This window comes from Macaca nemestrina, chromosome X (genome assembly GCF_043159975.1).
Source record: "Macaca nemestrina isolate mMacNem1 chromosome X, mMacNem.hap1, whole genome shotgun sequence".
Lineage (NCBI taxonomy): Eukaryota > Metazoa > Chordata > Mammalia > Primates > Cercopithecidae > Macaca > Macaca nemestrina.
Genome location: NC_092145.1, coordinates 20,111,578 through 20,125,552, shown reverse-complemented (window position 1 = coordinate 20,125,552; position 13,975 = coordinate 20,111,578). Strand labels below are relative to the sequence as shown.

At 41.5% G+C, this 13,975-nt stretch overlaps 1 protein-coding gene across 6 annotated transcripts in view; it reads left to right on the top strand.

Annotated features, from left to right (window-relative positions):
• The first annotated feature begins 197 nt into the window (after positions 1–197).
• Positions 198–13,975, top strand: part of LOC105481389 (integrator complex subunit 6 like) — a 62,923-nt gene continuing 49,145 nt past the window's right edge. For 3 of the 6 annotated variants that reach the window (XM_071088786.1, XM_071088784.1, XM_071088783.1), the window contains exons 1-2: positions 198–637; positions 775–852. In XM_071088786.1, coding sequence (XP_070944887.1) covers positions 527–637; positions 775–852 — 189 coding nt within the window. In that variant the 5' untranslated portion in view covers positions 198–526. The remainder of the gene's footprint in view (positions 638–774; positions 853–13,975) is intronic. The other 3 variants (XM_071088787.1, XM_071088788.1, XM_071088785.1) reach the window with 2 other exon arrangements.

Here is a 13,975-nt window from a genome sequence, read left to right as displayed (position 1 = left end):
GGTCCTTAACACTTCCCCTTACCCTCTGCCTGGGTTCAAACTTCAACTCCCAGGGTTCGCCCAAGTCCCTCCCCCAGTCCTGTCATCTAATGAATATGCAAATACCACATAATTGGCAGCCAATGGCTTGGGTTCTGGTCACATGGTGCCGATGGTAGGTGAGCAGACAGAAGTTGTCAGTGAACAGAGACGGCGCTCAGTCTGGGGCGAGCGCTCTAGTGAGCGCGGACGGATGCTTAGGCAGTAGTCCTGGCAGCGGCAGTAGTGGTGGCAGCAGAAGAGAGGAAGGGGGAGGGCCCCGAGGGCTACACACGCTCACACTTTCAAGTTCCCTTGGAGGGAGAGGAGGTGGGGCTGCAGAAAGAGGAGGCCAGGAGCGGTCCCATCCGTCCCGTCCCGTCTACCCCTCTTTCTCTTGCTCCTTGCCCCCTGGCTCTGCGAGAGTTGAGGGTTCGGGTGGCCGTACGCGGCAGTGAGGGCAAGAGGGCCAGGAGAGTGGGGAGCGGAGGCAGGAGTGCGGGAGAAGATGCCCATCCTGCTGTTCCTCATAGACACGTCCGCCTCTATGAACCAGCGCACTGACCTGGGCACCTCCTATTTGGACATTGCCAAAGGCGCTGTGGAGTTATTCTTGAAGGTAAAGGGAGGGGAGGGGAGAGATGGGGAGAGCTCCCGAGGGATTTCGGGGTGTGGATTGAGGTGCTTCTGTAACGTTTGTATCGCCCTCCCCCCTACTTTCCTACGCGACCCCCTCCGTCATCCCTCGCCCCGCAGCTGCGCGCCCGGGACCCGGCCAGCCGCGGAGACAGGTACATGCTGGTCACCTACGACGAACCCCCGTACTGCATCAAGGTAAAGGGGCTACGGGTGGGGGGACAGGCGGGAAGCGGGAGCAAGTCGGCGGGGGCTGCTTATCCCCCTGCCCCCGCCCGAGGCGGTCCTGCGTCGCCCGGCGGGGCGGGCGGCGGGGGGGCGCAGAGGGCGGGCGGAGTGGTGCCGTCGGCGGCTTCGGAATAGCTGTCGCACCTGGGGTCGGGGAGAGGGGACCAGGGAGGAGCAGCCCCAGGGAGAAACCGCAGGAGGGCCGAGCTCGTGGCGCGACAACCGCAGCTGCCTCGGAACATGGCGGACATTTTGCTTTTGTATGAGCCTGCGAGAGGGAGACTGAGGGCGCTGCTGAGATGGAAAGGAGGGAGGGGAGGGAGGAGCGGGGAAGGAGGGCCAGAAACCCGGAGGGAGGCTGCGAGGCGGTCCCGCCCCTTCGAGGCGCACCGCGCGAGGGTGCGGCCGCGGCCGGGGGGCCGGGCGGAGCCTGCGACTCCGCCCCGAGGTCCTGCGGGCTGGGCGCGCGGGCTTTCCCGGAGCGTGGGCTCCTCCTCCGGCCCCTCCTTCCTCCCCCGGTCTTCCTCCCCCCTCCTTGGGCTCTTCGCCGCTTCTCCTCCTTCTCCCCCCCTTCCTCCCGCTCCCCTCCCCTTCCTGCTGAGAGCGTGGCAGAGCCAGCCGCCGGCCTTCAAAGACCAGACAACCGCCTTTGCACTCGTTGGCCTCTCACCACCCCCGCCCAATCGGAAATCTGTCCGCGATGCCAGCCTCCCCACCCCCAGACCCGGAGAAAGTCATTGCCTTTCTCCTCCGGAACTGGCCAGGTTCAGCCCCGCTCTCAGTTACCTTAGCTACTGTTACTGTTTCATTGGAAATTCCAGCGAAGCAACGACACGGAGGGGGACGTGCCGAGTGCGAACCCACAGGGGAGAGCTTTTTAGGGACCCGCTCTACCTATTTACATCATAAATTAGGTTTGTGCCAGCCACGTAGGAATTAATCCAGGGACAAGAAAGAAAGGAAGGGGAGGACTCAAATGTGAGCATTTGTAATAGTCAAGTTCGATGATTTGATTCTGACCTACAGGAGAAAAGTAGGGAGGACGGCCTCTGGGGAGTAATTGATGTTCCTATGGTGAGGAGATAAAGAACTGCTGCTTTGCCTGCAGTGGCCAGATAAAATGGAATTTAAACTGTTAAACCAACCTGCATAGGAGTCCTGCTTGCATATTGAAAATTTAAAAATACTACCACAATCCTTGACGTTTTTTGTTAGGCTTTTTCTTTTTTCCTCAGAATAATCGTTAATAGTGGTAGGGAGACGCAGTCTGGATGTGTTGTGATCCGTTTCTGTAGAATGAGGTGTTTTAATGAATGGAACCTACCAAGCTGAATAGTTGGCCAAAGAGTGTTCCTTCAAGCATAGGGAAACCAAAGAGAAACTAATTTTGTAACTCGTAGCTTCGGTTAACAGTTTAATTAGTAGGTTCCCCTTAAAACTGTTCTTTTTTTCGATACTTTGTTTTCAGTTTGTGATTCTATCCATTTAGAAAAGTGGAACAAGTAGACATCTTTCAAAATGCCTTAAGCTTTTTTAAAATGTCTGTTTTCCCAAAAGGATGTGATCATTTTTTTCCACATAGAAAAGGAGATGTTTATACATCCTAGGTCTGAATATCTACACCCTTTGACTACTAATATAGATAAGAACCGACCATTTGTAGTGTGACTATTTGAAGACATGCTCCTTAATTGGAAGTAGTAAAAAAGATAAACCACAAAGCAGTGTGCCTTCTTTTCCTTAAAGGAACAACTTATTGGCCGGGTGCGGTGGCTCACGCCTGTAATCCTAGCACTTTGGGAGGTCGAGATGGGCGGATTGCCTGAGCTCAGGAGTTTGAGACCAGCCTGGGCAACATGGTAAAACCCCATCTTTACTAAAATACCAAAAAAAAAAAAAAAAAAAAAAATCTGCCGGGTGTGGTGGTGGGCGCCTGTAATCCCAGCTACGCTGGAGACTGAGGCATGAGAATTGCTTGAACCCGGGAGGTGGAGGTTGCAGTGAGCCGAGACCATGCCACTGCACTCCAGCCCGGGCAACAAAGTGAAACTCTGTCGTCAAAAAAAAAAAAAAAAAAAAAAAAAAGGAACAACTTATTTATCATTTTTCCATATGCCAGGAAGGATTGTTTAAAGATAGTTTTCCATCTATAAAACTTAACAAAACAGTAGTTACAGAAACTTGGGAAAGGAAATAAACCTCATTCTTAATAACCATCATTACATCTTTTAACCTAGCATTGTGATTACAGTGCACATATTACTTTGTATTCTGCTTTTTCCACGATTTTTATCCCATGAATTATTCCAGGTCGCCACATAGCCTTCATACTTAAAATTTTTAATGGCTGTGTAATTCATTCATGCTATTTTAAAGGCTCCAGATAATCCTATAGAACAGACAGGAAAAGTTGGATTTTGTTTTTAGTGGAAATTTCATCAGATAGTTCTTTTTATCCTGCCATTTTTTTCCTAAAGCAAAAAGCACGTTTCCAAGTTGAGTTTGATTTTTTTTTTCGTTACGTAGGTCAGATATATGGGAAGATACTTTTTGTAATATGTTTAATTATTAATCGTTGGTTATCTTCTTCTTAGTCTATCTTTCCAAAGTTTTTCATTTTAGGTGATAACTACATGTTCTAGGAAAGGTTAATGATCTTAACGATGTTCTTGTCATTTTGCTCTCTATACCTGAATTAATAATATGCCATATTTTGGTAGCATTTTCTTTTTCTGAGTCTCTTTTCAATCACTCTCTTGCCAGCCTGCCTCCAACCCTCCTCTCAGCATGTGGTAACTATTTGTTCTTTGCTTTTAGGATCTAACCAGCTTGGAAGGTCTGAAATTTTAGAACATCTGGTGATTTTTTTTTCTTAAAATTTAGTCTAGTCTCACTAGCTAATAGCTGGGAGCCATAAATGTCTGTTTTCTGTCACACTGATTATCAAATAGGTCTTTCTTTGATTGTCAGCGGGCACCTTAGTTCCTACTTAAAAACTTCACTCTCATAAGGTCTTTTCAGCAAAGTGATGTTGGCTAGGATTTTATTGGTAGCTTATTCTTTTGCAGAATATGAGTGTATTTTTTTAAATTTCTCTAAGGTTTGAGGACCATTGTTTCTCTTTTTTCACAGTAACTGCTTATTTCTTAGGTCTTGGTTGTATCCAAGTCTAAACACTGTAAAATGAACTTTGTTTTCTGCTCGAAGGTTTGTTTCTATTGGTGTTATAGCAGACATGAGTTGTGCGTTTGGTTGGAAGATTTTTTTTCTTAATAGGCGTGCAACTCTTCCCAGTATATCCACTTACAAGCTCCGACAATAAATCTTGTGAAAAGTTACTGTGACTGAAAATTTTCACTAACGTATAATGTTGAATATGTGAATATAGTATTTCACCAAAGACTTCGGACCTTTTTACCACGTACTCCTTACTATATAGCTGTGTGCTCTTTTAAAATTAGTCATACCTGTTACTTGCAGTCCAGGTTTGCATGGATGGAATTAAGTTTGACTTAAGTACCATATAAAAAGTATATGAAATGTAAGCATCATGTGCTACGTCTGTTATGTTGCTTTCTAGACAAGTTTTATGCATAGTGTTACAAGTGTTAACCCCACCTTTATACCGTGGTATCTTCAGTGTACACAGCTAGCATGAAACCCTGTTTAACATTTAAAAGTGTCTAATGTATCCTTGTAAAACTAATATGTGGTTTTAAAAAGTGTTATGTTTTGGGATGTTTTGGTATAATTGTTCTTTTTAGTCTTGGCTGAGGTTCTGCTGTCTTGTATGTTTTGTTTTGCTATGAATAATAATTTCCTTTTATTCAGTGAATAGAAGAGGTAGGCTTGTCACTACTATTACTTTGAAAGAAAGTAAGCTATTAGAGTAGGGTATATACTAACAAAGGTATTCAAAATAGTTTTATGTTGGAAGCTACTTTCTTAAAATTATTTCTTTTTCGTTGAAGGAAATTTTTTTTTTTAAACATAAAATGGAGTTACTTTTCTAGAAATAGTTGAAACATATGTATAAAATACTGGCCAGAAGATTTTTATAAATAGGAAATGATAATGTTTCAAAGAAATATTCTAAGTCTGTAATTTGAAAACATACATTTGAAAAAGTAAAATTTTCCGAGTGTTGCCTTTTCACATCCTGTAGCTAGCTTTGCTTACTGGTGTCTGCATGCCTTTGACAACATGTATCAGAAAATAGCAAAATTTTGGCTTACAGATTTAGGAAGTAATCTAAGCTTTTAAAATGATATATGTCACAGGCATTTTTAAGAATTTTAACTAAGACATAACTTTTTCATATGCCCATGAATATATTTTATAGACCTTATTTGCAAAAGGAGTGACTTTTACGGGAGCCTTTAATTGTGGTTAAGAAGCTATGGAAGAGCTTGTCAGTGAAATAGTAGCAACATGGCCTGTGAGAGCAATCTTAGACAATGAAAGATGCTTTTAAAACTCAAAATGCCACACAGGCAGTGCATTGACTTTTACAATGAATTGCCTCTCCCATGATCTTGCTTTCTTATCTACCTTCCTTTACTGGCCATTTATGGCATGCAGCCATAATTATTTTGAAATAAGAAAAGGGGAGAGTCAATAGTAGAAGATGAGACCTCTGGGCAATACAATCTTCAGACTAGGGACCAGCTGGAAGATGACTAGGGAATATGCCTGACAAAATTGTGGAGGCCTGTCTGTTCTGTATCCCCAACCTCTCTTGTATCCATTCATTCTTATTTGCTCCTCATTTCAACCTTCATCATTTCTCACTTGCAAGCAGTCACTCAATTGTTCTCCCTACTTCCAGTCTTGCTTTCCACTGATTCCTTCCCCTCATTGCCCTCAGATTGATCATTCTTTAAATAAAGTCATTTCCCTATGAAAAAAAAAATCCTTCAGTGGCACTCCATTACATTTCCCAATAATAGTAAATTTCTTGGCCTGGCCTCCATGGCCCTTCATGATTTGGCCCTATCTTACCATGTCTCTGCCCTCTCTTCTCTTCTCATGGACCTCAGGCTTCACTCACAATGAAAAATTAGGTCCTCTCCAAACACACTATGCCAGTTGCTTCTGTGCCATTGTAAATGTTATTCCCTCTGCCTGGGACACATTGGTTGGCCTGACATACCTCAGTTCTTTATTCTATGTTCTTGAAAGTCATTTTGTCCATCTGCCTTTTCCCTACTCCAAGCAGTGTAACCATTTCCTCTGTGATCCTTTAATGTGTTGTCCACACCTTAACTATACAGCATTTAGCATGTTATATGGGGACTATTAGTGTTCATGTTGACTTCCCTAATGTGAGCTCTTTAAGGGCAAATATTTGAACTTCTAGGTATTTGTATCCCTAGTACCTAAGGGGGCATGTAGATTTTAATATGTACTCAACAAATGGAAAAAAGGTTTCAAGCAATATGTAAGTGTCAAAGCTACTCATTTCTCTCATGTCAAAGCTTACCTCATTCTTGGAACTCTTCCCCATAGAGTAATCACTGTTAACAATTTGATATATTTAATGTTTATTACAGCTAGCATTTTCATATAGGTTCAAGTTTATAATATGGTAGAACCTTATTGTATTTTTTACAAGATAATTGTATATATTTCCCTTTTTTCCTTTTTTATCGAAGTATAATTTATATACAGAAAATACATGAATCCTGATGACTTGATGCATTTTCATATTTATACATTCATGTAACCACCATCCCAGGCCAAGATATATAACATTTCCATCAACCAGGAAAATGCCTCTTGCATCTTTCTGCAATCCATCTCTCCCCTGCATGTAATTACTGTTCTGACTTTTATCACCATTGTAGTGATATGATCAAAATGGTGTTTCCAAAAGACAAGTCTAACAGTAGATCAACACTACAGCAATCTAGGCATTCATTTGCCATATACTTCTCGAGCATCTCCTCTGCACCAGGCTCTGTTATAGGGGCCTAAGGTGAAATCAGAAAGATCTGGCCTAAGGAGGGACCAGAATAGTAAAAGACATGGTCCTAGTCATTAAAGGTCTTGAGGATAGTCACTGGAAAAAGCTGACTGGAGAAGGTTGCTTAGGATATGGGAAATGTCAAGAGCAGTGGACTCTTAACCAGAGAATTGGAGATGAGGGAGGAGGATGCACAGGACTCGGAGAATCTGATGTGTCTCAAGACTATAACTAGTTAAGACTAGACCACAGAAAGGCTTTGAAACCTACAAGCTAGAGTTTGTACATTTCTTCTGGGATGCAGAGCTCTTAGGTAGAACTGAAGAGAAATAGGACAAAACTTGTTGTCTGTATGCTTGTTTGCTTATAATTACCTTTTAAGTGAGCTAAAGGGAGGGGAGAATAAAAGGCTAGGGAGACCCAGAAGTTGTAGTTGTATTAGTGCTTGTTGCTTGAGAGCTTTTGGCCTTATGGTTGGGATTGGGGTGGGAGTAGAGAGATGGTGAAGTGCAGGGCACAGGTAAGGAAAGGGCAGATCATTTTTTCTTTTCAGTTTGCCTTTGCTTTGGGAAGATAATTATAATTTAGAACACAGGATTCTCAGTTTCACAGAGTGAAAAAATATGGCAGTGGTTCCACATCTCAGGAAGAAATGTGTTTTCTAGAGAAGGATAGGATTGAAGGACCCTCCTTATGGGAGTGAGAAGGGCAGTGAAGAATGGAAACTACATGTTTCATTTAAGTCCTTAAATGAAAAACTCTGTAAACATGGCCTCCTCCCAGTTGCCTTTTACCAAAAGAGTGTAAATGAGAGACCCAGGCAGTCCCTTTGTAACTGTGTATTGGGAACTTGGAACACATTATCTCCTGGATACAATGTTGGAAGTGGTGATTACCTTCCCAGACCTTCCTCCCAGGAAAGCCTTTTTAACTCTTAATGTCATTTAGCCATAGACCTATTGTGTTTATCATTGTTTCTAATGGGAAATGGGTTTAAGTTTCCAACTTGATTTGTGGAAAACATATTCCTTCTCTCTTCTTCCTCACAACTCGGTGTGGACTGTGGTTCCATGAGGGGTGGGAACACTGTAAAGGTTCCAGCAGAGAGGGTGAGGGGCTGAAGTGGCAGTGGTGGTAGGCGTGGCTCTTCACATACGCCAGTTACTCCTATTCATAGATTGGCTACATTTACAGGGTTCAGCACAGCATCCACTTAGCCACGTATGGTTATTGAGCACTTGAAAGGTAGCTAGTCTGTCAGTGGGTGCTGCAACAAACAGTGTAAAATATAATATTTTGGATATATTGAGTTAAGTACATTATTAATCTAACTTGTTTCTTTTTACTGTTTTAATGTGGCGAGTTGAAAATTTGAAATTCCATATGTGGCTTGCACTATATTTCTATTAGACAGCAGTGTTCGTCTATATTCTTTCTTAAGATATTTTATGATGTTCATATCCTAGGAATTGTTTCTGAAGGAGGATCCTTTCTCTGGAAGTTCCGTTTAAAATGAACACCGCCCCCCACCCCGTGATAAAAGACTCATTTGTGCATGAAAGGTTATCATATAGTTCAGAGTTGATGGCTTGATAACCCTTGCTCACGGAGCAAAATATGAAAGCATCCCATTCTTATTTGTATTGAAAGCCAGTTTGGTTGCTTAGTCTTTTGGATGCAGTTGGTGATCCAACTGGTTGGGTTAGAAGTCTTTTCCTGGGCTAAGTATAATGGAATATGTATGTGAATGAATGTAACTGCAGTAATTCAGAATTCCATTTATAATATGTGCTCACCAGTAGTACTGAATGTTTCATGCTTTCAGTGTTATTAGAAATATGTAACATGTCCCTTGTTAGATTTACATAGCTACTTTGCCCAATAATTCTCAGGAGCAGCATTCTTTAGGAAGTTTAGAGGATAAAGTTTAGAGGATAAAGAATAAATACTCTAGTTTGGCATAGTGTAAAACTTAACAGAGGGGAATTTGTATCATTGCGGTTTTTGAAAACTTTATTGATGTTCCCCAGCGGAGCCCTTGTCTTGTATCATGGCAAGTCATCAGTAGCGTTAAAATGAGGGAGAGGCCACATGACTGGAGGGCTCCTAGGATTCTTACTTCTGACAGTCGTTAACTTTTTCAAAACTTAATCCTCCTAGTGGAGGTCACAGGAGTGATTGTTATTTTTTGGTAACTATAATGGCTCCCATTTAAGGAAGAAGCGCCAATGTCTAATTCTGAGGCTGGGTGGATGTATAGATATGCTGATGAATAGCATCTATAAGAGGTAGGACCACTTTATATCCCTAATTTTGGATCCTCCTAAATCCCATCTTATGGTCGAAGGTGTTATCTAGCTTGTATAGCGTATCCCTGTATTTCAGATATGATTTGATTTATTTTGCTTCCTTGTAATAATGAACAATCACAAAATAGCTTTCAAATAATAGCAGCTGACATTTATTGAGTAATGCTTAGGTACAGGGCAATGTGCCAATGAATGTAAAATGTTTATTTAGTTTCTCTTCCTAGTCAGCCTGTGTACTGGTATTACTAGGTACTATTATTATCCTCATTTTATAGATGAGGGAACCAGGGCCCAGAGAGGTTAAGTAACACAGCCAGTAGTAACCCAGGTCTGTCTCTATTCCAGTCTATTCAGTGATTAACCTCTTCACTTTTCCTATGAATTGTGACACAACATTCCTTTTGATAACTTCTCACTGGTATTTTCTCATTATGATGCATGTCCTAGAGCCATCATTTTTTAAACATAATTATCATGCTGTTATTTATAGCTGCTTTTAATGTAATAGTGCTTGGTATTGTAGCAAGCACTCAGTGAATGAAAATTATTACTGCTAGTGTTATTATTTTTAATATTTCTCTGACTTGCTGGGTGAGTATTGTGGTACATTTGTTTGTAAAACATTTTTGCCTTTGATGTCCCACAGTTATGCCCCTACTGATGACAGATACAGAGTTGTTGAGACTCTCAGTTGATGGAGTATGAGATAGTTGAGGACTGGAGGATGTGAACTGGTGGCCTAGCCTGAGTAGGCCCTATAGGAATAGTGGTAGTTTTGTAAAAGCAGCAGGGTAGTCCTTGGCTATCTATTCATAATAGCCACTAGAAACTGATATGCCTTCTTCACTTTACCAATCTCCTGATAAATGCTTTTCTTATGAGGAAAAGAAAGATATTCAGTGTACTCCACATTAGCCATTTGTTTTTTCTAATCCATAGCCTCTGGAGGAGGTAGATATGGTTTTTAAAAAGGTTTGGATTACCATCATGCCTTTGCAGAGTTTTGTGTATCAGCCTGAGCCTTATCTGCTGGTGTGGTCCTCATTTCAACCACTTCTCCCATTTTCCTCAAGCCACACCCCGTCATAGTCAGATTGTTGGTTTTCTTCCCTCCTGTCTAGTTAGATGGCCTGGGGTAGAAGAGGGATTTTAGAGGAGAAATAGAGATGTCAGTCAGTGGGGTCTTAACCAGAGAAACATTGCATGAAGACTTTTGGGTGGTGTGCCAGATGTTTATAGAAAAAGTAGAATTCTGTATCTTAAACCATTTCCCCCTGGTTATACTACTCATTAATGTCAGTTGCTCTTTCATTATCTATATCCTGCCCTGTAGCTCAAATAGTTCAGTGAAGTTAGTATCAGGAGCCAAACACAGGATTTAAATGCAATTGAACAAAAAGTCTTGAAACATTTTTGTTTGTGCAACGGAAAAACAGTACTGTTAAGAAAAGTAAATATGATTTATTAAGGTCCTAAGATTTATTGTCAAGCTACTTGGGCAAAATTACTAATATTCATCCTCTTTGTCCTTGACTACATTTGAAACTAACTACTTCTCCCTTCCACAACTTATTACTTCCTATATTCTGTTTCTCCACTTCTCTCTCTGATAATTATTTCTCTATCTTCCAAAGTCTTTCCCTTGGGGAATGTATCCTGCTTCATTCGTGGTTCCAAATATTTCGACACACACTGATGCTTCACCATCTTCAGCTTTCACTCAGGCATCTCAACTGACTGCATTACATCTCCACACATCTCCCCTGACTGTCTGTCCTGCTATCAGCTCACAGTCAGACCTCTGTCATTATTCATCTGTTTTGTTTGTTTGTTTTGCCTTCCATCTACTCTGGCCTATCTGCCATCCCTTTGAAATTTCTTTTACGTGTGTTCCTTCGACTCAATTTCTGTTGCCATCACTTTAGTCTAGGTTCTCATGTTTTTATGCTTTGACCACTGTACCAATCTTCTAACTGGACTCCCAAGTGCCTCCAAAATTCCTGTCTTGACTTACATCAACTGCTAACTTTCGAAAAAAGTTGGTTTTATCATATCACCCTCCCCACCAGCCTTCAGTCTCCCCATGCCTATGGGGTCAAGTCTAAATTCCCCAGCATGCCATTCTGAGCTCTCTAGTATCTGTTCCACGTGTCGTTAAAAACTTATTTCCCATCATTTCCCACAGAAGCCCTGCACTGTCTCTTCTACTCTCTGAGTGTATCTCCCCATTCCTGATGCCAGCCCTTAGAGCATCAGTTAATCAAAGGAAGAAGAGATACAGAGCCAGGAGAGCTGAAGGCCTAGGGGAGAAGAGGAAGTAAACTGAAAGCATTCCATTAAGGGTGTGACTTGAGGGTGAGGACATGACAGAACATGCTTTAAAATGCTATTATAATGATGAGAAGTTGCAGAAGGAAGGAGGGTGGGAGCTGGAGTATGACCTTTAGGGTTTGATTAGCCTGAACTCTAGACCAAGATGGTTTAATTTAAATTGGCCTGAAGTTGCCCGGAGGCACTGCTGTTTAATCAGAAGGGCCAGTCCCTCTGCCAAAGATAGCCCACAAAACTAGACAGGGGACAACAGGATTCCAGGGAGAATATCTACCCTTTAATATAGCCATGACATTGGAAAGTGGAGACCCCCTCCTGTTTTATTTCTTGAAGGAGGATGTTGACGATAAGCAGAGCAAAGCTCTCCACTTTTCTTAATAGCGTATATGGGTTTGTAAACTCCATTTCATAGTGATGCCTTTGAGTTGTGTGTTAGAGGTAGATTTAGGCAATAGCTAGGTACTTTTATAAAATCAGATTTTAAAAAGTGGATATAGTACATCCTGTCTAGTAGATCATACCATCTACTGTCATGTAGTATGGCAAACTGTGTCCTTTTCACTTCAATAGCTCTGTCAAGAGTGCTGGACTGGAAGGCAAGAGATCCATGTTCTTAGCCTGAGTCTGTTACTAATTACACACATGACCCCAGGCAAGTCACTTAACCTTTCATGGTGTCAGTTTCCTCATCTATTAACTGAAGGGATTAGACTAGATTATTTCCAGGGCTCCTTCCGAAAAAGTACAGGAGAGAGTTGTATAACTGAAAGGCAAGAAGTGGAATAATTGAGGCTTGGAATTCAGGGTGACTTAAAAATTACTTTAGGCCGGACATGGTGGCTCACACCTGTAATCGCAGCACTTTGGAAGGCTGAGGTGGGACGACCACTTGAGCCCAGGAGTTTGAGACAGCCTAGGAAACGTGGCAAGACCCTGTCTCTACAAAAAATAATTAAAAAAAAGAAAATTAGCCTGGTATAGTGGCACATGCCTGCAGTCCCAGCTACTCAGGAGGCTGAGGTGGGAAGATCACTTGAGCCCAGGATTACAAGACTGCAGTTAGCTATGTTCACACCAGTGCACTCCAGCCTGTGCCACAAAGTGAGATCCTGTCTCAAAAAAACAAACAAACAACAACAACAACAAACTTTAAATTTTAGAAAAGAGGTCCTGGAGGTGTTTAATGTGCTATATCACACACTTAGTGGTTAAATTGGTAAATGCCACTCAATCTTATTGATGTCAATTCTGTTTGCTGTAAACAATTTAATAATGTTCATGACAGAGTCCTATCAATACTTTGGAAGAGTGAGAGTGAGGGTTTGGTGAACAGACAGACTAACTAACTTTGTATTTTGTTGGGATTTTTAGCAATGAATGCATATTACTTTTACCATGTAAAAAGTAGCTCATAATAATTTTTTGAAATTATTTATTTTCATCAACTTTTAAGTTCTAGGGTACATGTGCAAGATGTGCAGGTTTGTTAACATGTGCCATGGTGGTTTGCTGCATAGATCATCCCATTACCTAGGTGTTAAGCCCAGCATCCATTAGCTATTCTTCCTGATGCTTTCCCTTCCCCAGCCCCCCTTCACAGGCCCCACCCAGTGTTTGTGGTTCCTCCCATGTGTCCATGTGTTCTCATGGAAGAATTTTTCCTAAAAGAATTAGTCCTGGGGAAAGAGGTGCTGTGTAATCTTCAGAAAGTAATAAATGGCCATTCTGCTATCTCATATGTTCAACACTTTCTGCAATGCTTAGGTGGCTTAGTCTCACTCCTGTCCATGTATGTTTTTTCCAAGGCCAAATATTTTTATTATTTTGTGTATCTGTCCATAAAATGAGCCAAAATGTAACCAACTGAACGTGTGATACGCGCAATAGTAGTTTTTTTTTTTTTCCTGATAATAGGTATTAGTTGATAGCTGCAGTCGAAGTGGTCTGAGACTGGGAAAGGAAACTTTTCACATTTACATATGACCAAGTTTAGTAAGTTCTAAGATATTTCTGCTTCAGTGGCAGTGCAATTGACTTTTGGAGGGAGGAGAAAAGCTTCTAAAATTATTGGTTTCTACATGTTACTGTCCACTGGTGAAGGTCAGATTCTTTTGATATTATCATGTTTTCCAGTAAACTTTGAGAAGTGTGCTGCTTCACGATTTTATCGTAATTCCCTGGGGTAAGAATTGAAAACTTCATAAACGTATTTTGTAAATTTTCTAGATCCTTATAATTGTTTATATGCTTAAAAAACTTCATACTAAGTATTACTTTAAAGATGTCAGTAACACAAAATGGTGAACTATGTGTCAGTGGAACCAAACTGTGAATCATTTCTTTGCCCAGTTTCATTAAAATATGTGATCACGTGAGTCTTTAACTGTCTGCTGAAGATCAGTGCAGCAGGCCACAGACTGTTAAATATATTTCTGCAATATACTGGGGGAGGTAAATTTCTTAATATCTTTGTTAAAAAGTAGAAGAC